Below are 27,748 nucleotides of genomic sequence, written 5' to 3'. Positions count from 1 at the left end.
CTTTTTTATTTTACACGTTGCCTATTTGCATCAATCATTTGTCATGGTTTATATACGATTTGAAGTTAAAATTGTTGCTAAAGTTTACACTCTGAGTATTGGTAAATACCAAAGGTAAAATATCCTTTTAATTTTCAATTAATTGTAATATGGTATTCGTTTAAGCAGGCCTTGCTTGTGACTAAGGTGGCATCGTTTGCATGTGATGTAATGTGTCTAGATACATGTTACCATATTAATTAATAAATGGTGAAAAGAATGTTAGTAGTTCAAAAATTTTAAATTGATGATAAGTAATAAAAAGTATAAAGTGTAAATAAATAAAATATAGTTAGATATTAATGATAGATGTGTTCAGCGATGACGCAGCTCCTCAATCAGTTGCAAAATATACTGAGGATTGGGAACATGTGTCTTCTGTGTACGGGTTAACAAAATTTCAAAGTTGGCACTCTCAGTAACCACACGATCACCATGGGAACCCGAATTAGTTAAGTCAATTTTTCTCGTAATAACACCCTAATTACATATTTTGAATTTAATTTAATAACGACATAATTAAGACTCATGCTCTTCATCTAACTCCCCAATCATTCTAAATTACAGAGTGACTATTAACACGATTGCGATAATGCTCATCCACCAAACACAACAAAACGCAAGCTTTCTTCATCAAACATTAGAAATTAATGCAATTTTTTTTTATCACACTTTTTATCAACCAACGCAGATTATGGAGACTCACATTTTCTTATTGGATCCCTACTGTCTAATGAGTTTTATTTTTCTAGATTATAGTTTTCAGTATATTTTAATATAAATCCTGATTTTCAGTATATTTATTATCGAATAATTATAAGCAAAAAAACAGGAAAAAAGAAACTCAAATAGCGCAAACAAAATATAGGAGAAAGGCTTGTTGTCGGTGGAGGCAAGGAATCTAGAACCTTAAAATCTAATGTTTAAGAGTACTAAAGGAGGGAGAAGGGAAAATAAAAACGTAAAAACAGAAAATATAAGGTTATGAGAATATAAATCTGGCAGAGCCGGTTAGATATTCTCTCATAATCTTACATCAAAAATAAATACAGAAAATAAAATTATGTACATAAAATGTTTTCAAGCCTTTAAATGATTATCGCATCTTTTAATAAATATAACTCAAGGCATCCGTAGATGCCCAAAAATAAACTACTCCATAAAAACTTACTTAGATTCAAGAGGGAGAGGGGAGAGATCTGAAGTTCCTCGTTTATTTATGTTGAGAGACGAAGTATACAAGAAGGAAAGATCAAGAGAGATGAGTGAGAGATTTGTAGAGAGAAGGCAGAGGTAGAGAGAGAGTGTGTAGAGTTCTTGCCCAGCATAAGGGACTTAAAGACTCTTTTATAGAAAAAGTTTGAAACCTGTAACTTGTTGAACCGGTTTTTAAATGACCGGTTACCTAGAGTCTGGGTCACCTGGTGACGTGTCTGTATTTGGACGTTGTATGTTTTTACCCTTCAGTCTATTACCCAATTATGAGTAAAATTACTGTGTCACAGGTAAGAACACTTTACTGTCCTCTTTTGGAGACTACCGTAGAGATCATGTCTTCGGGATCTTCCTCAAGTATCTGGTCTGAGTCTTCATTATCAGAAGGGAAAGAAGATCCAGGAGTTCCTTGACCGTGGCTTCCTGTTTCTTCATAAATTTCTCTGTATATTCTTTCTTTTTCAAATCTTTTGACCAGTATAGGACTGGCTTCTATAGGGAAAGGATGAAATTTGTTTCCCATAAACTTCTTCCAATATATCTTGGTATTTATGGCTTCTTTTAAAAGGATATATTCAGCATTATCCTTTCTAGAGAAGTTCCAATTTGACCCTTCAACGTAAGCTTTCCAGAGTTGGTACTGGTATAGCTTTTCTTTGTTGAGTGATAATCCTTTCAAGGGCCCATGTTCTAGATGGACATGTGCCTCTGGGTTTGATTCTGTGAATAATTTTATGACATGTGTTGCCACACTATCAGGGGTTGTGGCGCTTTTTGGAGAAGAGGTGATCTGTAAGCAGATATTAGTCATATATTCTGCCTGTATTTCGTTTACTACCGAGTTTATCTCTTGGGTTAGAGAGCTGAATTTTTCGGTAGGTGGGATAAGAAGTGTTTGGAGGCATCCTGCTTCTAATAGTAGTGATGGACATATGACTATGTCTCTATATAATTTGATTTTTGAAGGTTTTTAAATCAATTAAAGCCTTTCTAAAAATGAATTTTATTTGACATGTACATTTTGTGGTAACTGTTTTGCAATAGTCAGAAGACTCTTGGCATGGTGTTTTTGTGTCGAAATATGTCTGAGGTTTTACAAATAATCCATTGTAATTTTGTGTTTCGGAATGAACTTCAAACAAGAATTCTTGTATGACTTCAAATTTTGCAAGGAAAATATTTGGGTTCATTTGTGGTGAGAGGCTACAGGAGGCAGCATAGGTATGTGTTTGGGTTTTGGGTTCAAATGTCAGCCCCATTTTTATTTTTTCTTCATCAATGGTTTCCAGTCTTAACGCCATTTGGGCTTCTTCTAAAGAATTAAAGCCTTTGTAAGTAGACCAAAATTGGTCTTGTTTTGCCTCAGAGAGGTCTTTGAAGGAAGTATAAACTCCTTTGTTTGGCCCTGTAATTAGGGCATAATGTGTAAATCCTTTCCCAGAGGGAGAGGCTGGTGAAGTTAACAAAACTCCTTTGTTATCTGCATTGCAGAAATTGTATAGTGCACTAATGATGCTTTGTTTCACCTTAGTGACTTGGTGTTCATTTTGAACTGTGTATTTTGGAATATTCCATATGTTGTCAATTAAAACATTTAATTTGACATTTGTATTTTCTCTACCAGGATAATGGTAGGTATTTGTGAGTATTGGCAATTCTTGTTTGCCATACTTTGTGTATTGTTCCACCACGAATGGGGACTTTACTAATTTAGGACCTGAAGGCCCTTTCTTTGTGTTTTGTATAAATTCCATTTTGGAATATTTGTACCTGCAATATAGAAGTAAACAGGTTAAGCAATAAAATGTGTAAGCCTTTGTAGGTGTTGCTCCAAAACTAAGATGTTGCCCTTGTACGAGGCAAGTGTAAAAGCATATTGGAAAGGATTGTGTGGGAACAATTCATTTCTTCTTCTCCTTAATTTGGTTAACTTTTTCTTAAACCTTTTTATTAGTTTAGATATTTCGATGGCAGGATTAGGACTAAAGTTAGGACTAATTCCTTGTGGCCATAATGTTTGTATTCTGACCCTGACCCGGAATCCAGGAGGGATTTCAGGATCTTCGATGTGTAACATATTCATGTATATGATTGTATAGAGGACTCTTTGAGTCTTACTTTTGTATGATGTACCTGGAAAGGATATCAGCAAACATATTGTCAGATCCCTTAATATGTTCAAAATTTATAATTTTTCCGGAATTTATATAGTCTCTAAAAAGTAACCATCGCCTGTGAGGTTTTTTGTCATTATTTATTTGGTTTTTCCCATAAGAAACGATTGCTTCACAATCAGTTCTAATGGTTATTTCTGGTTTATTTATCAAAAATAATTTAAATGCTTCTAAGGCGTGTATAATTGCATTGACTTCATAATCAGTACTGGTCTGATAAACTTGTGGTTTCACAGTATATTTTCCAGAAGCGTACCTGCATATTTGTTCATTTTCTTTTGACAGATATTTATTTTTCTTTCTTTTTAGGATGGCTCCCCATCCTGATTCACATCCATCACATTCAAGTACTAAATAATCTGAATCTAATGGTAATTGTAGGGTAGGTAATTTATTTACCTTTTGTTTTATGTTTTGAACCAATTTTATATCTTCAGAATTGAACTTTCTTTCTCCTTTTAGAGAAGTTTTATTGTATAAAGGGGCAGTGTATTTTCCCAAATCTGGGATAAAATTCCTGGCATAATTTAAAAGTCCTAAAAAGGATCTTAGGGTTTTTATGTCTTCCATTTTATCAGGAAAGTCTTGAATTTTCTTAGAAATGTGAGGTTGGAGTTTTATGGTTCCATTACCTATTTCTGTCCCGAGGAATTCTATGAAATTTTTACAAATTTCCATTTTTCCTTTTGATATAATTAAGCCATATTTTTCAAGTTTGTATAATACTTGTTTTAAGTGAAGATAATGATCTTCTTTTGTTTTGGAAAAAACTAGTATATCATCTATATAGACACATGTAAAAGTTTTTATGTTATTGAAAATGTTATCCATTTTTCTTTGAAAAATTGCAGGGGCATTTTTAAGACCAAAAGGCATTACATGCCATTCGTATAATCCTTCAGAACAGGAGAAGGCTGTCCATTTTATAGATTCTGGTTCCATTTTTACTTGATGGAATCCACTTTTGAGATCAAATTTTGAAAACCATTTTGCATTTTGAATGCGATTTATAAGAATTTCTTTAGACGGAATTGTATATCCATCTTCAACTGTATTATCGTTTAAACGTTTATAATTGTAAACCATTCTAGATTTACCTCTTTTTTGTTCGGAAGATTTATTTACTATGAAGGCAGGACTCCTGTGAGGACTTTCACTTGGAGCTATTACTTTTAGTTTTAGAAGGTGGTCAATATGCATTTGACATTCTTCTTGTTCCCAATTATTGAACTGAATGTCTTTAGTTTTTATAATTAAATCAGGGTTAATTATGTTTAATTTACAAGTAACAGGATCACGATCCCAAAATTTAGTAGGATCTTCTCCTATTATGCTAGTTTTATTTAACCTATCCAGAATCTGTTGGATACTATCAAAAGTGATTGTCTTAGATATTTTTATGGATGAAAAAGAGTCCATAGTGTCATCTGAACAGTAATCTATGGATTCTAGATCTTCTTTCATACAATCACATTTTTCTGAGGATTTGGTGTTTGTACACGAGCATTCATCAGAGGATGGTTTTGTATAGCTGTCTCCACTAATTATGGGTGACATTTGTGTTCTATCACTAATAATGACATAATCTTTGTTTATAGTGATGGTTCTATTATGGCCTAAGATAAAATCTAAACCAATAATCATGCTTTGTTTTGAAGGGACTAAATTTTCTACGCGCATAGTTTTAAGGTGTATTTTTTGGCCAAATAGATCACAATTTGTACTGAATTGAAGAGAAATATTGTTTATTTCTTCATCGTTTATCATTACTATTCCAGACATAGTTCTTGTTTTTTGTATATGTTTACTTTTAGTGATCATATATGAAGGCACTTTTGTTTTGCAGACGACTGTCTCAGAACATCCTGTGTCTAAGAGGGCCTGTATGATTTCTTCCTTAGCAGGGTTTTTATTTTGTTTTGGAAAATTTAATTTTACTAATACTTTAACAGATATTAGTTGTTTTTCATTGCAAACTAATGGGATACATTCTGTGGTTCCCATCATGTTATTTTGTATGTTTTGTGAGATGGTGCTTGTTCCAAAATCTTGGATTATTTGTTCTAGAAGAAGGATTTTTTCTTCAAGGTTATTTACTCTGGTTTCTAAAATTGAAGTCCTAGCATCTATTATGTTTTTATCTTTTATGTTTTCTTTTTGTTCTAAAAAGATTGATATTTCTTGTATTTTTAGATGTGTTGTAATACATTTTATACAAAAATTTTTGTAGCATAAAGGACAATGAGCCCTTTGTGATTTATGAAAATATCTATCACAATACTGGCAGGGAATGGATGTTGGTCCTGAAAAGTATTGCAATGTATGATGACATATATTTGTTTCAGTTATATTCATTAGATAATATCCCGAATCATCTAATATTTCGCCTAATTCATTATATTTATTATTTAATTTGAAATCATATTCTTGAGGATAAATTTGGATAAATTCATTATTTGTGAAATCATTTATTAAGTCATAATTTTTGGGTTCTTTTTCTAAATTAATTTCATCATTGATTTCTGTTATACTAACTACTGATAATATTTCAGAATCAGTAGATACATCTTCGTCGATCGGAAGAAGATTCATGTGGCAAGATTTGATGAGCTCTGCTTCTTTTGTATAAAGATTAGCTATGTTTGGACAATCTCTTGAGAAATGTCCAGTTTGGCTACAAGCATAACATTTTAATGTTTGTTTGTAATTTTTGTTTTCTCTAAATTTTCTGACGTGTCTATTAGGATTTAGAGTTGGTTTTCTAGAGTTTGAAGATCTTATAGTATATGTCTTTCTAGAATTTGTAGGTTTTTGTATAGAAGATTGAGACCTATTACTGTAAGATTGGCTATATCTAGGTTTTCTTCTGGGCATATATTTTTTATTTTGATTGTATTGTTGTGGAGTGTATATTTGTTTACAAATTCCAGAATCAGAATTTTTTAATTGTTTTTGTATTGCAATATGTGTACAGGTGTCTTCCATTATTTTCATAATGTGTTGTATTCTTATTGAGAGGTTATTTAACATGGGAGTTACCTCATCATTTTTCCAGGATTCTCTGATTTTTTGACCCAATTTTCCTGGTAGTTTAAGAAACATTTTTTCTCCAACACTTATGTCATGAAAACATCCGGCTATGGAGGCATACATGAGATAATCTTGCAAAAGTTCTTTGATTTTTCCAAAATATTTTATAGACAATCTTTCTAGATGTCCTAAATAAATTTGTTGTCTGAGTGTATTCCCATCATTTGCAGATTGAGAAGTGAGTAATCTTTGTATTAGAGAGCAGAAATTATAAATGTTAGGACCTGGTTCGATCACTAATGTATTTAATTCTGTTGGGTAATTTCTTTTAAAAGATTCCCAACATGCTCTGGCTATATCACCTAAATATGTTTCACCTTTGGCAATCATTTCTTGTGAAGACTGAACTTCTTTTTCGTAATGAATACCATAATCACAGATTACAGTAGCAGTCCATTGTTCAATGTATGTTGGTAATAATTGGGGGTCAATTCCTCCTATGTTTAATAAAAGATTTGGCAATGGGAAATTTGGTTCCACTGGGAGTCTCTTTCCATGTGTTGTATATTGATTATATGTAAAAATAACACTTGTTGGGGATTCTCTGGGTATGAATCCAGTAGGATAATCTTGTATACCATCATGATCTAACTGATAACTATTGGGGTTTACTGATCCTACACTTGTATTGACGAAACCTATTGTAGACAAAGGTTCTGATATTACTGAAAAGCTGTCTTCTTTGTCTAAATGTAGGTTTTCAAGAAAATTATTTATGATATCGTCTGTTTCGTCATAAATGTTTTCAATATTTGTGTTTGTGGAGGGATTCAAAGATCCTTATCTATACATGGCTATAATTGCCTGATGATGATTCCATTCTTCATCAGTCATTTCATCATTTTCATCTTCTTCGTATTGTATTATATTCATCATGGAGATGTGTTCGTTATCAGGGATGGCTGAAATGCTATGTCTATTTTCGACTGACCTATCTTGTTCTAAGTCGAGACGTGGTACATTTGTGTAATCTACAAAACTTAGGCTGAGTCCTCTCGATCTGTTATGTAGAATAGCAGATGAAGGGGCTGTAATTGGGTTATTTTCTTCTCTGGGTAAATGTGTTTGCCATAAATGTCCTTCATTTCTTCTTGTGAAGGCTTGGGCTGGTAAGAATTGTGTGCCATAAGAGCTGATGGCTTCTTCTAATGGTCTAGTGTTTATTCTATACATAGAAGAAATATGGTTGCTTATTCTTCCTATGAAGGTTATGTCTAAATGTAGATTTTCACCAATCCAATTGGTTCCAAAACCTACTGTTTGTACTTCTAAATTTATATGATTTATAAAATCTTGTAGTGTTAACGTGAAATTTGGAGCAAGATAAATAAGAGAAAAGGGTTGATTTAGATCTACTTCTAAAATCCCTATTATACTTTGTGAATCATTATTCTGAAATCTTGAATCGTGTAGAACTATCAAAGCTCTAGCTCCAATCATATGTCTGGCTAAGGATCTGACTCCAATAGTAATTAATCCCATGTGGACATATCTTCCTTGTTGACTTTGTAATTGTCTTCCTGTTTGTGGAGATATCAGAGGGATTATCTCGTAGGTGTTGTCAGGGAGATGAAAATCTTCTATTCTCCTATATCGGTAAAGGCTTGTTCGTTCAGAACTTAGCCATCCTATGTTGTATAATTGTCTAGGATTTAGAGAATCTATTCTTGAGTTAGATCCTATATCTGTATTTTGTTGTATATCTACTAAATCTTCTAATCTTCTGATGTTAGTAGTTCTTTGTCTATTTAAGAATCTATCTAAGATTCCTGGATGTTGTATAAGATTTTGACTTCTAGTCTGATGTTCCCTCAGTCTTCTGGGGGTTCCAGGGAATCTTTGTGTGCTACTAGGTTCTGTTGTACTATTCATATTAATATTATCAGTTTGTGCTTGTGTAGAAGTATTGGTTTGTGTTATCATTATAAACTATTATCATTGTTTGTAGGGGATGCTGCGTTGGTACTTGCAGCTTTTAAATCTTTTTTAGTTACAACTTTGATAATTTTTTGTGAATTTTTAAAAGTTGTTTTTGTAGGTGTATGTGTCCCTAAAGATAGTTTTGATACTTGCTTTATAAGACCATCTATTTCTTTGGACAAGTTCGTCTCTTTAGTAGAGTCAATCATATGATTCAATTTTCTAGAAACTTCTTCTAGAAGAGCTATTATAGTATTATTTTGTCCTATAAGGACTGTGTGTACAGGGTCTACTTCTGAAGTAGGTTTTTTATAACCTACAGGTGGAGAGTTTGTAATTTTTTCTACAGCTGTTAAAGCTGATTTGTAGTCTGGTCCTAAAAATGGCTGTATGTTATCCATTAAAGAAATTTTAAACAGAAAAAGTAAGAAAGCAGTGTAACTGGAGCAAAGCAGTAGCAAGCAGTCAAAGCGGAAAAACAGTAGTAGGAGATAAAAAGGCAGGAATCTACGGAATGCACTGTAGAGTAATACTTATAAAAGAATATAAATAATCATAAGGCTCAAAAACTCTTTTTTTTTTTTTTATATCTGACTTCGTATTCCTCAACTGCGAGCTAAGGGGTTGTTATACCCTAAAAATAGTTTATATCTATAAATATTTATTCTTTCTATTTTAACTAGTAATTACATATAAATTTAAAATATTTTTTTAATAGCTACAATAATCATCTGACCACCCCAAGTTAAATGAAAACTAAAACGATTTATTTTTCTCTAGTTTCATAAACAAAATAGGTGACCACTGTATTATTATAGCTTAAGACAAATCATCAACTCTAATATCAATATTAGAAAACTTCTAATAAGATACATTGAAAATATTTATTATCATTATAATAAAGAATGAATATGAATATTAGAAAACTTTTAATATCAAGATTTTTAGTGCATGTGAAACTTTGAAATCATGTTGCAATTCTCAATAACCACTTCTATTAAATAAATAAAATTCTCTGAGAATATTTTAAGAATATAAGAATGTTTTAGAAAAAAACAAATAGGTATATTTGATAAAAAAAAATAAAAAAAAACATTGGTGGGTGGTGTCCATTTTCGTTTTGAGAGAAATGTGGATAAACATTGATGTGACCTTAACGTACATGGAGTGTTGACCACTTCAACACGACGTCATGGATGTTGAATTGTTGATTTGTATGAAAAAGAAGAGGATGATGAGTAAGTAAAAGATAGTTATCAAGTGGCAGCAAACACACTTGTTATGACTCACCAACGTTCTTTCCTTTCTGAAAAAGGTGTTCATCATTTGGACTAGGGTTATGTTACCACTACATTTTTTGTACAAAATGGAAAATCAATCACACAACAATATCATCTTCTCATGCAGTGATGTCCACCTGTAATTGGAGTTGGCATCCACTTTTCCAAAGAATATTCTCCTTTCCACACTTTCTTTCATTACGTTTTTAAATTCTTTCCTATTCTTTTTTTTATTTTTTTTCTAATTTTTTATTTGTTTTTAATCTTTCATCCATTCTTTGTATTATTTTTCTATTATAGTTAAATATGAGCTGAAGTTTTTATTAATTAAAAGTGAACAAATCTTTGTCACGAAAATTTTAGAAGTAAATATAAGGAAGATTTAACATCAATAAGCTATCATGAAAGATATTATGACCTGATGACTTCCAATTCAAAATATTAAAATAAATGAATTTATCAGATTTTTATTTGATGTGAAATTTAAATCCATATTTGACATTCTTAATTTTGACATTTGGCATTTGTTTATTATTGCTTGTCCTAAATAAAGTTAATGAAATATAAAGGGGACACGTATGTCTAGCCATAAAGAAATTGTAACCATTGATTTAGACTATGTACGAAAGTTGTTGGTGTGTTTTCCAAATGGATTTGAATTCATCGTACAAAACTCTGTCAAATATCAACTACACTAATGATTCCAATTTTGAAATGGTGGACGGTTCAACAGAACGACTCCATTCTAACATCTTTCATTTTAAGGAAATTTGTTCATTAATCTCATTTACTTAGTTTACTTTTTATGCTTATAGTTAGTTTAATTTGATGCTTAGTTTATCATGCTTTAATTTTCTTTTCATATATATTATTCTGCCAATTCTTTTGCCTCTTTAAAAAACTTTACTTTTATTCATAACTACAAAAGATAGCAACGTTAAATTGCTGAATACGAATTTATAAAAATTCTACCGAAAATATTATTGACGTTGATAATAGCATTGTACTTTATTCTATATTTCAGCAAAATATTAAGAAAATAAGCTTTTAAGTTGAAAGGTTGACAAACACTGCCTATTTTAAATAAAATAATCCTTAATTGTTATAAATATATTTTGATTGAAATTAAGGGAAAACTATTTTCACCCTTAATTTATTTCTTCGTTGAAGATATGTTAAAATTATTTCATTTACGAATGGAAATATGTTAAACTTATGCAGTAATTTAAGAAAAGTATTTTCGAAAGAAAAGGAACACAACTTGTTTTATATTTTGGTTAAATTACCCTTTTGGTCCCTCTATTTGTTATGAATTTTCAGTTTGGTCCTCAAATTTTTTGTTGTCTCAATTTGGTCATCATTTTCTAAAAAATGACTCAATTTGATCATCACCGTTAACTTTGACTAGACGGTGTTAAAGTCAACGTCACATGTCAATTTCTGGTTTTTTTACTTTTTTTAATATTTTTTTTAATTTTTTTAATTTTTTTAAAATTTTGATTTTTTTTGACACATGTCACTTCACAGTTGTGCCACGTGTCAAGGTGACTCAATTTGGTCCCTATATTTGTTTTTAGTTTCAATTTAGTCCCAATTTTTGTAAAAATAAAGCAATATTGTCCTTCCTCAAATTGACACTAAATTTACATTTTTATAAATTTTATGGTGATATTCTAACTAAAATTAACGTTTTTATTAAATATTTCTATAAATATTTTAAATTAACTTTAAATTCTACACAAAACATTAGACTTTGATTTTGTTTTGAACTTGAAATTTAGTTCCTAAACTTATGTGTGACAAGTTATTTGATTTTTAATCTTTACTAAGTTTGTATAATATGATACACTTGATGCCTTTATATATGATGAAAAAATTGTTAATTTTTGAAATTAAGTTTGAGGTTTAACTTTGTTTAATAATAAAACTAAAAAAAACTTATTTAAAAATATTTTTACAAATATTTAATAAAAATGTCAATTTTATTAAGAATATCATCATAAGTTGTATACAAAGATTAAATTGAGTCTCAGGCCCTGTTCTTTTGAGGGGATGTACTGTTCAAGAGGATTAGAGAGGAAGGCATGGAGAGTGATTACCTTGTTCTTTTTGGGGTGATGCAAGGGAATGGCAGGGATGGATTAGAGGGATGACTAAAAAATTCCATCCCTCTACTATGGAAGAGATTAGAAGGTGATGGATACAAAATTACCATTTTATCCTCATCATATTTATTTTTTACCTCTCTTATCCTCGTAATTTGTTGACACGTGTTCACACAGTGTTGTCTTCTTTCTTATTTCTTCACATAAATTTATCTTTTAATTTTAGTTTTAATTTATTAATAAAAATAAATAAAATTTTATTATTAATAAACATCTAAAAATCTAAAAGTTAAAAATATATATACAATATATAATTCTATAAAATTTGAAAAAAAGAAAAAAATTTATTAAAAAATGTTATCTATATTATTAACAAACATAATCAAATTAAAAAAAATATGTTCATATCAAATAAACAAAAAAAATTATATTTCAAAGACTTAAAAACAAAAAATATATATAACATAAATAAATTATTTTTCATGTAAATATTAAATTGATAAATGTTAAATTTAATTTCATACCAAATAAATTTGATTATTCATTTTTTTATAAATATATTTATATTATTTCACACAATTAATAGAAATTAAATAAATTATTCTACATGATTTATATAGCATTTTATATTACTTTTAACATTAGGGATATTTTGGTAATCTCATTTTTTTATCTATTAATTTTTTTTAATATGTCACATCACTCAATTCAATCACAAATTTTCACAAATTTCACTCTCTAATTTACTCTAAAATCACCTCCTAATCACTTAAAAAGAACAACATCAGCTTCACCCTCTAATCCTTCCCATCTCTTCCTCTCCCTCTCCTTCTAATCCTTCCTCTCAAAAGAACATAGCCTCAATCTAAGGAGGGACATATTACTTCATTTTTACAAAAATTGAAACTAAATTGAAACTAAAAACAAATATAGGGACCAAATTGAGTTACTTTGACACGTGACACAATGGTGAAGTGACAAGTGTCTAAAATAAATAAATAAAATTTAAAAATTTAAAAAAAAAATTCAAAAAAAAATAAAAAAATATTAAAAAAATTCAAAAAAACCAGAAATTGACACTTGGCATTAACTTTAACACTGTCTGGTCAAAGTGAACGGTGAGGACCAAATTGAGTCATTTTTAAGAAAATGAGAACCAAATTAAAGCAAGAAAAACTTGAGGACCAAACTAAAATTTCATGACAAATAAAGGAATAAAAAGGATAATTTAACCTTGTATTTTTTGTCAAAATAACTTGTTCGTAAAGTTTGTTGTTGTACACTTTGAATGATAAATCAAAGTTGCCCCTCATACCATGAAGATTTTTTTCTCTCTATAATATAGTTGTGTGAAATTAATTAAAAATAATTAAAAATAACTATAAATAATTTAATCTCTAATTAAATCACCTGTACATTTAAAGTATTTAAGGTGTGTATAATGTATGTAAATTATTTTTTTCACATTGAGATGGGAAATAATTGTTATGTTTTGTTGATGAAATGGGAGTTTAAAAATGGGGATTAGGGTGAGGAGAATAGCAAATCAATTTGGGGCATGAGTTGGGTTTTCTTTTGGGGTGAGGCATAAAAGAAAGAAAAGAAAAGGTGGAGTTAGTAGACATGAGGCTACAAATAGAAAATTTTATGATTTTCTTTCTTCATTAAAACGTCATTAGCTACGTCTTTCACTTCTTCACTCTTTATTCTTCAACATTTAAACCGCATGATCATCCTTATTCAATTCCATCTCTTTGAAAATTTCCTCTAATCCACAGCCTTGCCACAAAATGTGGGTAAGATTGCTCCTCTAATTTCTTTCTACATTAATACATGCAGGGCTGGTTTTCATGGGGAAGTAAGGGAGAGGCCCCTCCTTGTTTAAGCAACATTGACATCCAAGTGTAATTATGTTTTAGTCAGGAAATTTCACAAATTCAACAAATTTTACTTAACTTATATTCCTTTATCTTTAATATAGTATTTTTTAACATTGCTTAACGTACTTTGAAATGCTTTTAAATAAGTATCTTTATTTAGTTAATTATTTTCTTACATATCATTATTGATGAAAATTTGTGATCGAATGATTATGATGAAAGTATATACATAAGTGATAAAGATATCTTTGATATATTCTTTTAGTATTCTGTTATGATTTTCTATTTTCTGAATTTTTTTTTATATTTCACTTCTATAAAATAACTCGTTCTCATACTCTCAATAAAGTTTCTTTTCAAATTTTTTCTTATTTGTGTTTTATCAAACATTCACATGATATCAGATAAAAACACCTTTTACAAGCAATTTAAATTTGATTGTACAACCTTCAGACCAATACCTTTCAAATGATTGGGGCAGCTAAACAAAATCTCATATTTCTCGACTTCATTCTCAGATTCTCGTCCTCAAGTTCTCGTTCTCATATTCTCAATATAAAAAAAGAAGAAAAAAAAAAGAAAGTCATTACGTGTCTTTAACCTACTACTTTTCACAATTGCTACTTGCAAGTTGGGTCTTCATAATCTTCATGCCCATCTTGAAAGGGATGTTAGAGATATCTTTGATAACTTGTTTCAGTTTTTGTTATGATTTTCTAATGGTTTTCTTGTTATGATTTTATGTTGATTAAATTCTCCCTTTATATTTCACTTCTGTAAAATAACTCGTTCTCATACTTTCAAAAAAAGTATTTCTCTTTAAATTTTCTCTAATTTGTGTTTTATCAAACACTCAAGTAGGCGGTTTGAAAGCAATTATATAATGTTTTATATGTGGATTAATTAATTGAAAGGAATAATTATACTTTGTTTATGAAATGAGGGTTTGAAAATAGTGAATCTGGGTTAGAATAATAACAAAAGCAATTTGTGCGTTGGGTTTTATTTTGTTTCATAGCATAGAAGGAATAAATTAAGTGGTGAGGTTAGTAGGCATGAGGTAGCAAGTAGAAAATTTAAGAATTTATAATTTCATTAAAACATCAATGATCACTTACTTCACTTTTTTACTTTTCTTAGCTCTTCCGTCGTTCTTTCTCCTCTCAAAGGTGAATCCTATTTTTCATTCCATTTCTCTATAGTTTTCTCTAATTCATAATCCTACATTCCAAAAATTTTGATAGGATTCTTTACTTAACTTTTCTCTTAACTTTCCATCCTTTTATTTATTAAGACATGTATGTCTGGCTTTCATTGGGGAGCAGGGAATTTTAGGTTGAAAAATGATTTTTTAGATGTTTAATTTCTACCATTTTCATCTCTGAGGTGATGGAGGAGTTTCTATAGTGTTTTATTTCATCATCTCAAATCTCTATATTTTCTTAATTACATGGAAGGTTTAAGGCAAGGAAAACTTGCCTTGTTTTAACTTTCAATATAGGTTACAATGGATTTTAGATATATGTATTGAATGAAAATATTTTCTTGTGAATAAAGATATAATAAGTTAGTAGTTTGTTGAATTGTTTGGTTTTATGGAATTAGTGTAGTCATATACACTTAAATTAACATTTATCAATGAAATAAATTATTTAATTGGTGTTATGTTATGTATTGCAATATTTTGAAGCTGACAAATAATACATGTTATCTATAATCAATACAATTGGAGGGAAGTCAAAAGGAAAGTTTTAACCTGTGTAATTCAAACAATAATAAGAAAACATCAAATCAAATCATATTTAAGTTAAGCCAAAATAGGAATGATATAAATAGTATAACATTATTACACGGTTAGACTATTATAGTCTAACGCTATTAGAATATAAGACTATTATACTATAACATTATTACAATATAACATGTTTAAAATATAAGAGTTTTACGATATAAGAGTTATAGACTATAAGATTGTTACACTCATTATTTAAGACCATTAGAAAGAATATTAGACTATAACAATCTCTTTGTATGCGTAATAACATTCTTTAACAAAGATTTCATCATCAAATTATAGTGGTTCACAATTATAAGTCATATATAGTAAATTCACGACCTTTCCTCGTCCTCATTATGTTTAACTCTAATTTCTCTCATTCATCAATAGACTAAACACATTACAAGTTAACACCACAATCATCCAACATTATCATATTTCCAATCTCATTGATCAATCCATCCATACCCCACATCTAAACACACTCTAAAATACAAAATTCCCAAATATAATATCAAAACAAAGACTCAACATTTCAAGAAAATTAACAAATTTTAATATGCCAAATGTTTCCTTTGTCATTTCAATCTTCATACCTTAAACCTCTTACTATTTACATCTTACTAGAAATTACAAATTTTTTATCTATCTATCTATCTTTTGGCTTTAATCCCAAAATCACACACTTTCAATACTCAAAATAATACAAGTTGTCATGCTCTTTAAAATACAACTGCAAATTTTTTATTCATTTCACTACAATTTCTACAACACACGTCTTAATTACATTACCATCTTGCCATTATGCAAATACCATATGTTAGCACAAATGGATTTGTTGCCTATAGATTTGACGAAAGATTGAAAATTTAATCAATAAAAACTTGATGAAGGAATAAAGATCTGATCAAGCTTGAAGCAACATATTTTCATTTTCAATCTATTCAATATGTCAATTGACAAGCTATAAATCTTGTCTTTTTTCTTTAGGAATGTGAGAGATTCACTTTTGCACGTGAAATCATTTGGAAAATCAGAAAATCTCATTCCCTCTTAAGAACTCAGTGTTGGTGTTGTTCGTGATCATCCTTAGAAGTATTGGAGTTGAGTTTTCTCTTGGTATGTGCATTGAAGAAGGTTCTTGGTTGACTAGGGATAGCCACCATTGAGGTTTGATGCTTCTTGTGCATTTGTGGTGTACCTGGTATGATTCCAGATCTACAAGAAAGTTTCTTGTTGTGCTGTGGAGTTTCTTGTGTGATTCAAAAGCTTTGTTATGTAGTTTGTGTATTTTGAAAGTTGAATCTTGTAAGAATTTTGTAATCTTTTGAAATAGTGGAAAGTCAGACTAAAATTGTCTTAATTATTTGGATGTAGCTCAAGTGGAGTGAACGAGTATAAATATTCAGTGTTTATTGGTTTACATTTTTTGCATTGCATTATGTCAACACCCAATTTTGTCTGAGTAATACTTTTTTTTACTTTTATTTTGATTTGTCATTTCATCTTATTTTGCTTTTATTTTATTTTTATTTTGTTTTATTTTTATTTTTATTTATTTTTTTTTAATTTTGATTTTAATTATATTTTGTTTCCTTTTTTTTTATTTTGTTTTATTCCTTTTTCAAAAAATATGTATATAAAAAATGTAAAAAAAAAAATGAAACAAAAAAACAACAACAAAAAGAAAAAAAAAAAAAGGAAAGAAAGAGGTAACGTAAGGTCTCTCTGTTATCAGAGCCATGCCTGGTTTGGTTTGGTATGAGAAATGATCTGTAACATGGTCATGATAGCTGAAGGAACGAACAGTCAGCCTTATTCCAAATTTTTGAGATTATAAAATACAGATAAAAGTGAACAGAACAATAATTACATAATAAAAAGAGGAGATTCATATGCTGATATGATATGCGTGGAATAGATTGCATTACAGAGGTAAAAACAGCAGAGGAAAGCCATTTGATCAGGGAACTTTCGTTTGACAGAGACCGCAAAAAATCCTCCATGATCTCACCACCTTCATCATCATTCATCCACCACCTTCATGCTCTCACCACTCCATTCTCCCTCAGCTGTGCACGCATAATCTCCAAACTAGTTTCATCCACAACCCCTTCATCCTCCCTGTTTCACCATCATTCATCACCACATAACCAAACAGATTCTCACCATTTCTCACCATTTTTACTGGTTCATCCTAATAGAGTTTGGATCATTTGTTCACCAGAAAACTTATCACCACCTTCTTCCCGTCGCACTCAACACAAACACAAGATTCCTCCATCATTATTTTCACATTCACCTGCATAAAAAACCAAAATAAAAAACAGATTCACTATCCTTAGCCACCGCTCCACCGTTTTCACAACACACCAAACCCTCGCGTCTCAAGACCCAAAAATCCAAATTCCAGAACAGAGAAATAGAGAAGAAAAAGAAATCGTCGGCGGCATTGCCCGCCGGCGAGTCGGACTTCGGATGGGCTGAATGAGGGCAGCTCCGTCACGGTTGGGAGCATTGTAGTGGGGCTCTGTGATGCGGATTCCAAACCTTGGTGACTCGCGCAAGAAGAAGAACGAGAGGCTTGGGGCGCAACGGAGGCAATCTGGGTCGCGAAGGCCAGGGGTTGGGTTTCCATGGTGCTCGCGTGTCCCAATCACGGTGGCCGGTTCGGCGACGGCTACGGTGTGGAACGGAGTTGGTGGCAGCGACGTTGGTTGATCGTCAGAGCCGCGAAAGTCGCAGTAGCCGACTGGTTCTGTGGTGCGCGAGAACGGAGTCGTTGAGTCTCGCGAAGGAGGTCGACGTCTCCGGCATCGGTTGGCGTCACCGGCATGCCAGCTGCGCGGCTGTGTATTGAAGCAGAGATGGGGGGCGATGACGAGAAGGAAGGGTCTCGTGCGCGTTGGAGAAGAAGGAAGAAAGGGATGCGTGGACGCTAATGAAATTCTTGGTGGTGGTCGGCGTCGTTACCGGCGTCCCTGGCCTGCCGGAGTGGGTGAGGCATTGATGATGTTTGGTGATGGACTTGGTTCCAGGCGTGAGAGGAGGAAGAAACTCTCTCCAGGGTTCTTGTTTTATGAGAGTTGCCTCGTGGTTGGGTCTGAATGGTTCCATTAATTTCCCGCACCACCTCTTTAATATTCCCACTCCCATGTATATTGAGCCTGGTGGTCATGTTTGTTTCCTTCCCGCACCTCCATTCTTTTTATCCTCGCGCACCACCGTTTTTTAATCTCCACACACTCTTATGTCCTTTGTTTGTTTTGGACTCGCTTGCTTCTTGTTACTCAATTCAGCCAGCCCATGTTCACTACACACACCTCCACTGATTGCTTGCTGCATCCCATATTTACTGATTCCCACTCCCTCTGCATTTTTATTGTCACTTTTGGGCTTGTTTTATATTTTATTTGTTGCACTCCCATTTTTATTGTACACTTGACTTGCTTCATGCACCTCACACATTATCATGCACCCTATTATTATTATTATTTTTTTTTCTTTTTTTCACTTTTGTCCTTTTTGTTATTAAATTTTCTTTTATCCTTTTTTTGTTATTTATCTATTATTTTTTTCCTTCTAAAAAAAAGAGAAAACAAAAATGTTTTAAATTATAAAAATTACAAAAAAATAGAAAAAAAAAATCTAAAAAATGAAAATATTCTCTTTTGTTTTATTGTGTCTGTTCGGTCGTCGCACCATGTGACACTTATTTTTTAAAAAATACCAAAAATAATTTTCTTTCCCTTTTAGTGTTTGTCCGACCGCTCGCGTCGTGTGACACATATTTTCAAGTAATTAAAAAAATACCAAAAAAAAATACAAAATTTTCAAAATACAAAAATATCAACATTTTCAAGAAAAAGTCTTTTAAGAACTACGTGATCCTTGATTCTCCACTGTGAGATACATAGGAGCAAGGTCAGTCCTTGTCAGGTCCACCTCTAAAAAAATCAAATCATTTTCTCAATTATTTTTTTCAAATATCTTTTTAAAGAATTACGTAGCTCTGATTTCTCATTTTTTAATGAGAATACGTAGGACTAAGGTCAATCCTTGTCGGATCAAAAAAATTAAAAAAATATTTTTGTTTCTTTTAACATTTTGTTCTTGTTATTTTTGGGGAAAATTAATATTTTAAAAACCATATCAACTTTGCATTTTTAATTAAAGGTACCGCCTTCGGGCGGGCGCTGTAGGGTGCTAACACCTTCCCTACGCGTAACCAACTCTCGGATCCAAAATCTAGTTTTTTGCAGACTTGTCTTATCTTCATGGTTTTCCATAGTTTTCCAGAATAAATATGGTGGCGACTCCCAAATCTCTTTTTAATCCCATTTTCTTTTTTCGGTTTGCCTTCCCATCACGATTCTGGTTGCGACACTTTATTCTTAGTTTAAATTCTTCTAGAAAATCAATTCAAGCTATCTTTTATTGGAATTCTTACGTGTTTACGTAACCAATCGATATAATGATGTATTTTCTATCAATTGTAATCGATCTTGATTGATAAATTGTTCAGATTTTAGTAATGTTGTTTTAATATTTCAATCAATTAAAAGCATGTTCCAGAAGAACTGACACATTCTTAGATTCCTTGGTCAATTTAATTTTACTTAAAGTTTTATTAAACTTCAAAACAGACACTTTTTTTTGAAAAACAATCGATTTAGACCCCCTCTCTTTCTTGGCCTAGAAACATTTTATTGTACTTACACCATATACACTTTCACATTCACTACTACACAGAATATAAAAACCCCAACTTTTAAATTCAATCTCAACTCCTAAAAATTCCAAATTTGTCCGCATTTAAAATTAAAAAACGAGAATAGTTAATTGAAATGATTAGTTTTGCTTACCTTAAAGGATAAGACTACCAACGTTCTTTCTAGGCACTCCCACACTACTCAAACTTGCACTATATACAACAAAACCCTAACAAAAAATCAAATTGTGATTTCATGACCACCAAAAAATGAGGGTTCATCTAGAACATAAAAAAATCACATGCAAACCTAGGAAATTTGCATGTCTCGAAAATCAAAATAGCTCCTAACAAAAGCAGAGATTATACTCACCTATAGATAGCTTGGTAAGAATAAATTGTAGGACTTGCTACAAAAACCTTATTTCTACAATTTCGATCTTAAAGAGATAAGGAAAATGTTAGATTCTAGGAGAAACAAAGAGAAAGAACTTATGAAGAAAATTATAGAAGGGTTTGTCCTCAAAGTGTTTTTTTTTTTTTGAAAGAACTTATTTCCATTATTTTTTTCTATTTTAACTTTAATAATAATAAAATAAAAATCATTTATATTTTTATTGAAATTTATTGGGTTCTCACACCGTCAAAATATTTTTAACTATTTTCTTCATTTTTATTTATCAAAATATCTCTCAAGATCCTATTAAATGCTTCAAAACGTAAATGACTTATCATTGGTGTCTAGGGGTGTCAAAACGGGCAGCCCGGCCCGTTTTGGCCCGGTCCGTTTTTGGCCCGTATTAAACGGGCCGGGCCGGGCTGGCCCGACATGGTAAAACGGGTTGCGTTTCTGAGTCCGGCCCGCGGGCTGGCGGGCTGATGGGCTGGCGGGCCGGCCCGCCAATTTTTTCTCATCTGTATAATTTGTGGCCCAATCAGATTTTAATTTTTTTCATTTCAAATTTAGTTGACTGAATAATGTCCCAATTTTATATTACGAAAAGAAATTCTCCTGCAATTAAGAATACAACAACAATGATCTATTAAACAAGAAAATTATCACAACACAAACAGCCCTACAATGGAACCAGAACGCTATGAAGTTGAAATGGAACCAGAACGCCGTGGGTGGAGGAGAAGTGAGCGCAGAGAAGAGTCGAGAAGAAGAGACGCAATCACAGAGTGTGTGAGGTGTCTCGGCGCAGAGTGTGTGTGAGGGAGGGATACTGAAAAAATGTGCACGTGCTGTTTTTTTTATTAAGTGATACAGCCCGCGGGCCGGCCCGCCAATTTTTTCTCATCTGTATAATTTGTGGCCCAATCAGATTTTAATTTTTTTCATTTCAAATTTAGTTGACTGAATAATGTCCCAATTTTATATTACGAAAAGAAATTCTCCTGCAATTAAGAATACAACAACAATGATCTATTAAACAAGAAAATTATCACAACACAAACAGCCCTACAATGGAACCAGAACGCTATGAAGTTGAAATGGAACCAGAACGCCGTGGGTGGAGGAGAAGTGAGCGCAGAGAAGAGTCGAGAAGAAGAGACGCAATCACAGAGTGTGTGAGGTGTCTCGGCGCAGAGTGTGTGTGAGGGAGGGATACTGAAAAAATGTGCACGTGCTGTTTTTTTTATTAAGTGATACAGCCCGCGGGCCGGCCCGTTTTGGCCCGCGGGTTGGCCCGACGGGCCAGCGGACTTGACGGACCGGACTGTCATGGATTGACGGGCTAAATTTCTGGACCCGGCCCATGTATTTGCCATCCCTATTGGTGTCTCAGCTCACCAATAATTTTGTTTAGAACAAAAGCTTGACACCAAAACTTTATTGAGCTATGTTATAAGTTAATTTCTCCACAAAGTAACAAGAAAGAAACAATTCCACTTTAAGTTACCTTCAAAACAATCATTTTGTTAGCTTTAAAAACAACTTACAATGTTCTCAAAATAAATGTCTTTTATATATAACTATAATCATATACAAAAATTAAATATTATATGTGATATTTTTTTTCTAGTATATATATATATATATATATATTGTTTTTCATATAAAAATGTTTATTTGTTTTTATATATTCAAAGTTATTAATAAATCATATAAATGAGATATTAAAGTTAAAGTTTACAATTAAAAATTAAATTTAATAATAATAAAAAAATTTATTTGTATAATATTTGGAAATAATATTTTATAATTAATATTTTTATTTATTTTTCATAAAATATTTTTTAAAATATATAAAAATTATAAAATATGGGATGAAAATTATTTTTCTTATTAACTATTGAACTTAATCTTTTTGTAAAAATAATTTAATTTCTTTTTATTAATTTCTCATTTAGAACTTGTTCTTTTATATGTTTAAAACATCTTCTTAATAATTAGTTGTAAACCCTTTTATTTTTACTAGTGAAAATACATTTTTTTCTTCTAAAAAATAATAAAATTATTATTATTGTTGTTATTATTATAATTATGAAATTAAATATATATAATTTTATAAATTTTTCTGTATATAATTTTTGTTTATTTTATAGACAGTTTTATAATAAAAGAAATAGTTAAATTTAAAAAATATCAAATTGAAAAAACTGTTAAATTTAAAAAACAATAAAATTGATAAAATAAATATTTTAATTTAAAAAATAATAATTAAATAAGTATCAATTTCAAAAATATTTTATTTAAAGGATAAAATTTTTAAATTTTCTAATTATTATAAGAAAATTGTTGTAAAAATCATTTTTTTAAAACAAACTGAGCTACCTCACAATTCTAAAAATACAAAATTTACTGCTCATAACACCAATTTTATTCTCTCCTCAACTCAATCCTGATCATTCATCTCTTTCATCTGGTTTTCATCTATTCGTGAATTAGAGGCTAGTACTAGGATCGTGGCAAAGTGTTCTTCAAAAGCCACCGAACAATTTCTTCATCAGTATAAGTTGAAAATCCAACCTTTTTCCTCACTTTCAATATGAGGTTTTTACATGCAAGGTTCCTCGAATGCATGTGATTCTTGAGGCTTTGATGTTGCTTTGATCATGACCAAGAGTCTCACCCTCTCAATGTTCCTTCATTTGGTTTTTCTAGGTTAAATTGGGATTTTGGTACTCGAATCATCTTGGAATTTTATTTGTTTCAAGCTTTGGATACATTAGAGGTTAGCGAATCTAGGTTTTTTGTTGGATTGTTTGACATTTGATATGTGTTTGGTCAAAATTTTGGAAGAAGTGTGAATCTAAGTTTTTACCAATTGGGTATCAGTTTTGAACTCTCTGAACCATTCAGAATCAAAAACACTAAAACACTACAGGAAAGGTGCCCAATTAGTTATTTGCACAGGTCCAAAATTTTCCCAAACTGATAATTCTAGTGTATCGTTGAGCGCCAACCATCCAATGTTGAGCGGTGCATTTTACGAGAACTATATATGGTTTTGAGAGTTACCATTGAGCGCCACGTGAGGCATTACAAGTCTAGAGCTTCATCTCCAGGGCGTTGAACGCCAACTCTCCATCATTGAGCGTCACCGCTGAGCGCCAATTACTCTGTTTTTTTATCCTTTCAATTATTTCTTTGTTTGTGTATGATTGATGCTAACATTCTGAGACTAGACTTGATATGTTTTGGTATAATATGTGATTGATTCTGATATAACGTGAGGAAGATAAGAAATTTCATGGAGGAATTCCTTTGGTTGTAATATAGTGTATTTATTGGTCTATGGATTCAACTAAGATTACATCTTGATATTCTAATGATTGTTCAAACTCACATTGAGTAGAATGGTTCATGTGATGAGAATAGCATAAGGTCCTAGTCTAAGGCAGGATAATGACCTTAGATGATTACGAATAAACCTTATTTGTGATAGGGTGAAACCCATTGACAATGATTCTGTAGAGCAGTAGAAGTCATCACAAGTGCAAGTTTCTAGTGAATCTGATCTCAGTACATGTATTTGAATAATTGAGTTAGAGTGTCTACTATGCTTAGATGATACATATTGCTTGTGCTGAAATCACTTGATTATTGTTTGATTATTTTAAATCCACTAGCTTACCCTTTTTCTTGTGTCCTTGTATTCTTGTTTGTCTTCTTTCTTTGTTATGATCACCATAACTTGGTGTGAGCAAATGAGGAGACCCCAGTTGAGCCAGATCAGGTTGAGGGAAACACACTTGTTTAGCTTAAGTGTTAAATATAGTACTATATCATATTTCCTTTTGAACAACTCGTAATAGTTTATCTAGTGTATTTTTACATGTTTATATTAAATTATGTAATGTTTTATTTAATAGTTTTTATTTTCTGTTAAATGAGATATTATAACTGTAATATATTTTTTATATAATTTTATAATATATATATATATATATATATATATATATATTATATAATGGTATTTATAATTGATTTTTTAAATGAAATTTTTAATATTTATTTTTAAAGAGTAACAATTACGTAATTATTTGCTTAAAACTATTTTTAGAGACTAAATTTAAAAAATTAAATTGATTTAAATATTTATATAAGTAATTAAAATATATTAATCGCATGTAAATTGTTTTAACTTTTTTTAAGAACGTATTGTGTAAAATATTCATGAAAAAAAAAAATAGATTAAAAAAAAATTTATAAACATAATTTTGGTATATGTGTTCAAGTAGTATATTTATCATACATCAACAGATTTTATTTCATTAACTGTTTTATTAAAAAAAAAGACATAATTTAAATATAAATACGGTAATATTTATAGATTAAATTAGATGTATTTTTACTTCCAGTTTATTATATACAGAGAAAGAGCGCATTATGTTGTAAATAAAATGATAAAATATTGAATTTTGGTATGTGTGTTCAAGTAGTATATTTATCATACATCAACAGATTTTATTTCATTAACTGTTTTATTCAAAAAAGACATAATTTAAATATAAAAACTGTAATATTTATAATATTTATAGATTAAATTAGATGTATTTTTACTTACATTTTATTATATATAGAGAAAGAGCGCATTATGTTGTAAATAAAATGATAAAATATTGAATTAAAGTTATTATAAAAAATATGTCAACATAGGCCTTAAGTTGATTGTATTTGAAAACTTGGGTAACAAATCTTATTAAAAAGAGAAATACATGTATACAAAGATTTAGTGCTTTAGAGAATGAATAATAGTTTGAAAGAACACTATTATGTAAAATGTATCTACAATATCAATTTGTTATGATACTTACATAGCCTAACTTAAAAGATAAAAAAGTTTTCTTTTTAGATGTGGGGCAGTGTATATAGATAACTGAATTTGGATCATTAGGATTAGGCACTTAAAATGAATCATGAATTTTGCAGAGAAGGATAAGTGGCATGTAATAATGTCCAAAATATTATTCATACCATTGATTTACATAAAGCAAAGATGAGCAACTGTGACAACTTCAGTTGATCGTGGCTGGAAACTTGATGTTTACAGCAATTAAAGAAAGATGAAACAAGGATAAAGTTTAAAAAAATAAAAAATAGCAACAAAATGAAGAAATAGTAAGTAGAAAGTGAATAAAAAGATTAACTTAATCAGCAATGCAGAGTTGCAGAAGTGTCTTCATTGCCTGCTTTTTCACAACCTTCCCAAACACTTCTTTTGCCATCTTGAAAACTTTGTCCCTCTCCACAACTCCACCACTATTTTTCTTGAACTCCTCCATCAGCAACTTCAGCAACCTGTGATCCCCTCCCACAACATCACTGATGCTATCAACCACAGCCTCAGCAGAAGGAATCCTCCTTCCCCACCTCTTCATGGCCCTCTCTGACCTATAAGCCTCAGAATAAGCATCCCAAAATGATGCCCTCAAATACCCTTTCTCCTTCCCTCTTACCTTCAGCCTCTTCATTTGCTCCTCCAACTTGAAAACCACACCCCCCACATCCATCCCTCTCTCAACACCAATCTCAATCTCTCTTATTTCTTCTTTCGACAACACTTCCCCCTCAAACCTACACCTCTTGCACTTGCAATGAATACCCCAATTCACAGACATCTCCTTCCTCTTGCTCAAACCACACAAAGGGTCAAAATAAGCAAAAGTCACCTCCTCCCCAGCCTTCAAATCCTTAGAAGCATGAACCACCAAGTAGTCCCCAACATGCAACCTCCTTGCATTCGGACAACAAGAGTGGTTTATCAAGGAAGGGAGCAACCACAGGCCAACACCGTAACAATCATTGCCCCTTCTCAACACATTGGCCGAAACAGCATCCTCGGTCAGAGAATTCACATCCAATATACCAACCAACTTAACCATATCAACAACAACCTCAACTTCACCGTCCTTCTCCACACTCTCAGGTCTAAACAGACCCACATCGGGCACCTCAAGTTGTTCCTCATTCTCCCCACTCGACAACCTATTAATCAAACCCCTTGTTCTGGGACACTTCCCAACATACTCAGAAACCTTGTCAATGAAATTCTTCCACATTGCCAACTGTGCATCCTCACTCAGATCCTGAACCCCTCCCATTATGATACTCCTTTCCATGACAATTGCCTTCGTCACCAAGATCAACGACCCGGCGTCAATATTCTTCGTTGCAAACAATCCTCTCCCGCTGATCTCAGATCTTCTAATCTCCACGGCGCCAATGTGCTCTGCAAGTTCTGGAACCTTCCCTCGAAACCCATTTGAAACCCACTCCGAAAGATCCAAACATCCCGTTTTGGACAAAAGTTCCAAACTTTTGCACCTCTCCAAGTACCCACTTACGTTCTCAGTGTTCCCATCAAGCGTGGCGGTTCTGAAGCACTCAAGAGCGGAAGCATACCGGTTGAGGCAGAGCAAGATCTTACCTTTGCACAAAAGGGTCTTCGAATGCGTGGCATCCAGTTCCAAAGCGTGGTCACAATCCTGAAGAGCGTGGTGGAAGTCCTTCAACTTGGACCTCGCTTCTGCGCGATTGCACAAAGCTATGCAGAGGGGTCTGCGAAGCTTTTGGTTTGGGAGAGAATGAGAGAGCGTTTGGGTGCAGAGGGTGATGAAATGGGAATAGGCTTCGATCGAGGCGTTCCATTCTTCTCTGATGAAAAGTTCTGTGGCTTTGGATCTGAGTTGTTGCAACTGTTCGTCTTCTTCTGCTGCCATTTCCAACTCTGGCTTTTTGGTCTACCAACAGCAATCCTTTCGCTTCTCTTTTCAAATGGAGTTTCCAATTTCAAAATTTTCCCCAATGTAACGGTCGTTTAATTTCACTTTATTATTATTTTCCTTTTTCTTTTCCCTCCTTGGCCTTCGATGTTGAAAAATGCAAACCAACCCCTCATGATTCGTGAATATTAATTTCGTTCATAATGTATTTATTTATTTTTCAACGTTTATAATTGGTTCGCACTGTCCTTATCCTTATAGGCTAACAGGTTGAAGCAAAATTAATAACTTTCATTGGGTTAGGAAAATAAAATGGAAGGTGAGATCACTCAGCACTCATTAGATAAAATAATTAAATAGAACGACAAAATTATTAACATATAC

At 31.6% G+C, this 27,748-nt stretch overlaps 2 protein-coding genes across 2 annotated transcripts; both read right to left on the bottom strand.

Moving 5' to 3' along the window:
- Positions 1–1,555: 1,555 nt before the first annotated feature.
- LOC146887819 (uncharacterized) lies at positions 1,556–8,390 on the bottom strand. The gene is made up of 5 exons (XM_085670416.1): positions 7,895–8,390; positions 4,526–7,156; positions 3,198–3,387; positions 2,616–3,024; positions 1,556–2,044 (listed from the first exon to the last, which is right to left on the bottom strand). The coding sequence occupies exons 1-5, from the start codon at positions 8,388–8,390 to the stop codon at positions 1,556–1,558; spliced, it is 4,215 nt and encodes a 1,404-aa protein (XP_085526542.1).
- Positions 8,391–25,582: 17,192 nt separating this feature from the next.
- On the bottom strand, positions 25,583–27,507 carry SDG35 (SET domain protein 35). The gene has a single exon (XM_028062200.2). The coding sequence runs from the start codon at positions 27,359–27,361 to the stop codon at positions 25,790–25,792; it is 1,572 nt and encodes a 523-aa protein (XP_027918001.1). The 5' UTR covers positions 27,362–27,507; the 3' UTR covers positions 25,583–25,789.
- Between the last annotated feature and the right edge of the window lie 241 nt (positions 27,508–27,748).

Source organism: Vigna unguiculata, chromosome 3, assembly GCF_037176805.1.
Source record: "Vigna unguiculata cultivar grain cowpea cultivar isolate G323 ecotype 2 chromosome 3, ASM3717680v1, whole genome shotgun sequence".
NCBI lineage: Eukaryota > Viridiplantae > Streptophyta > Magnoliopsida > Fabales > Fabaceae > Vigna > Vigna unguiculata.
Note: the sequence above shows the minus strand (reverse complement) of the source record. Positions and strands in the feature narration are given on the sequence as shown.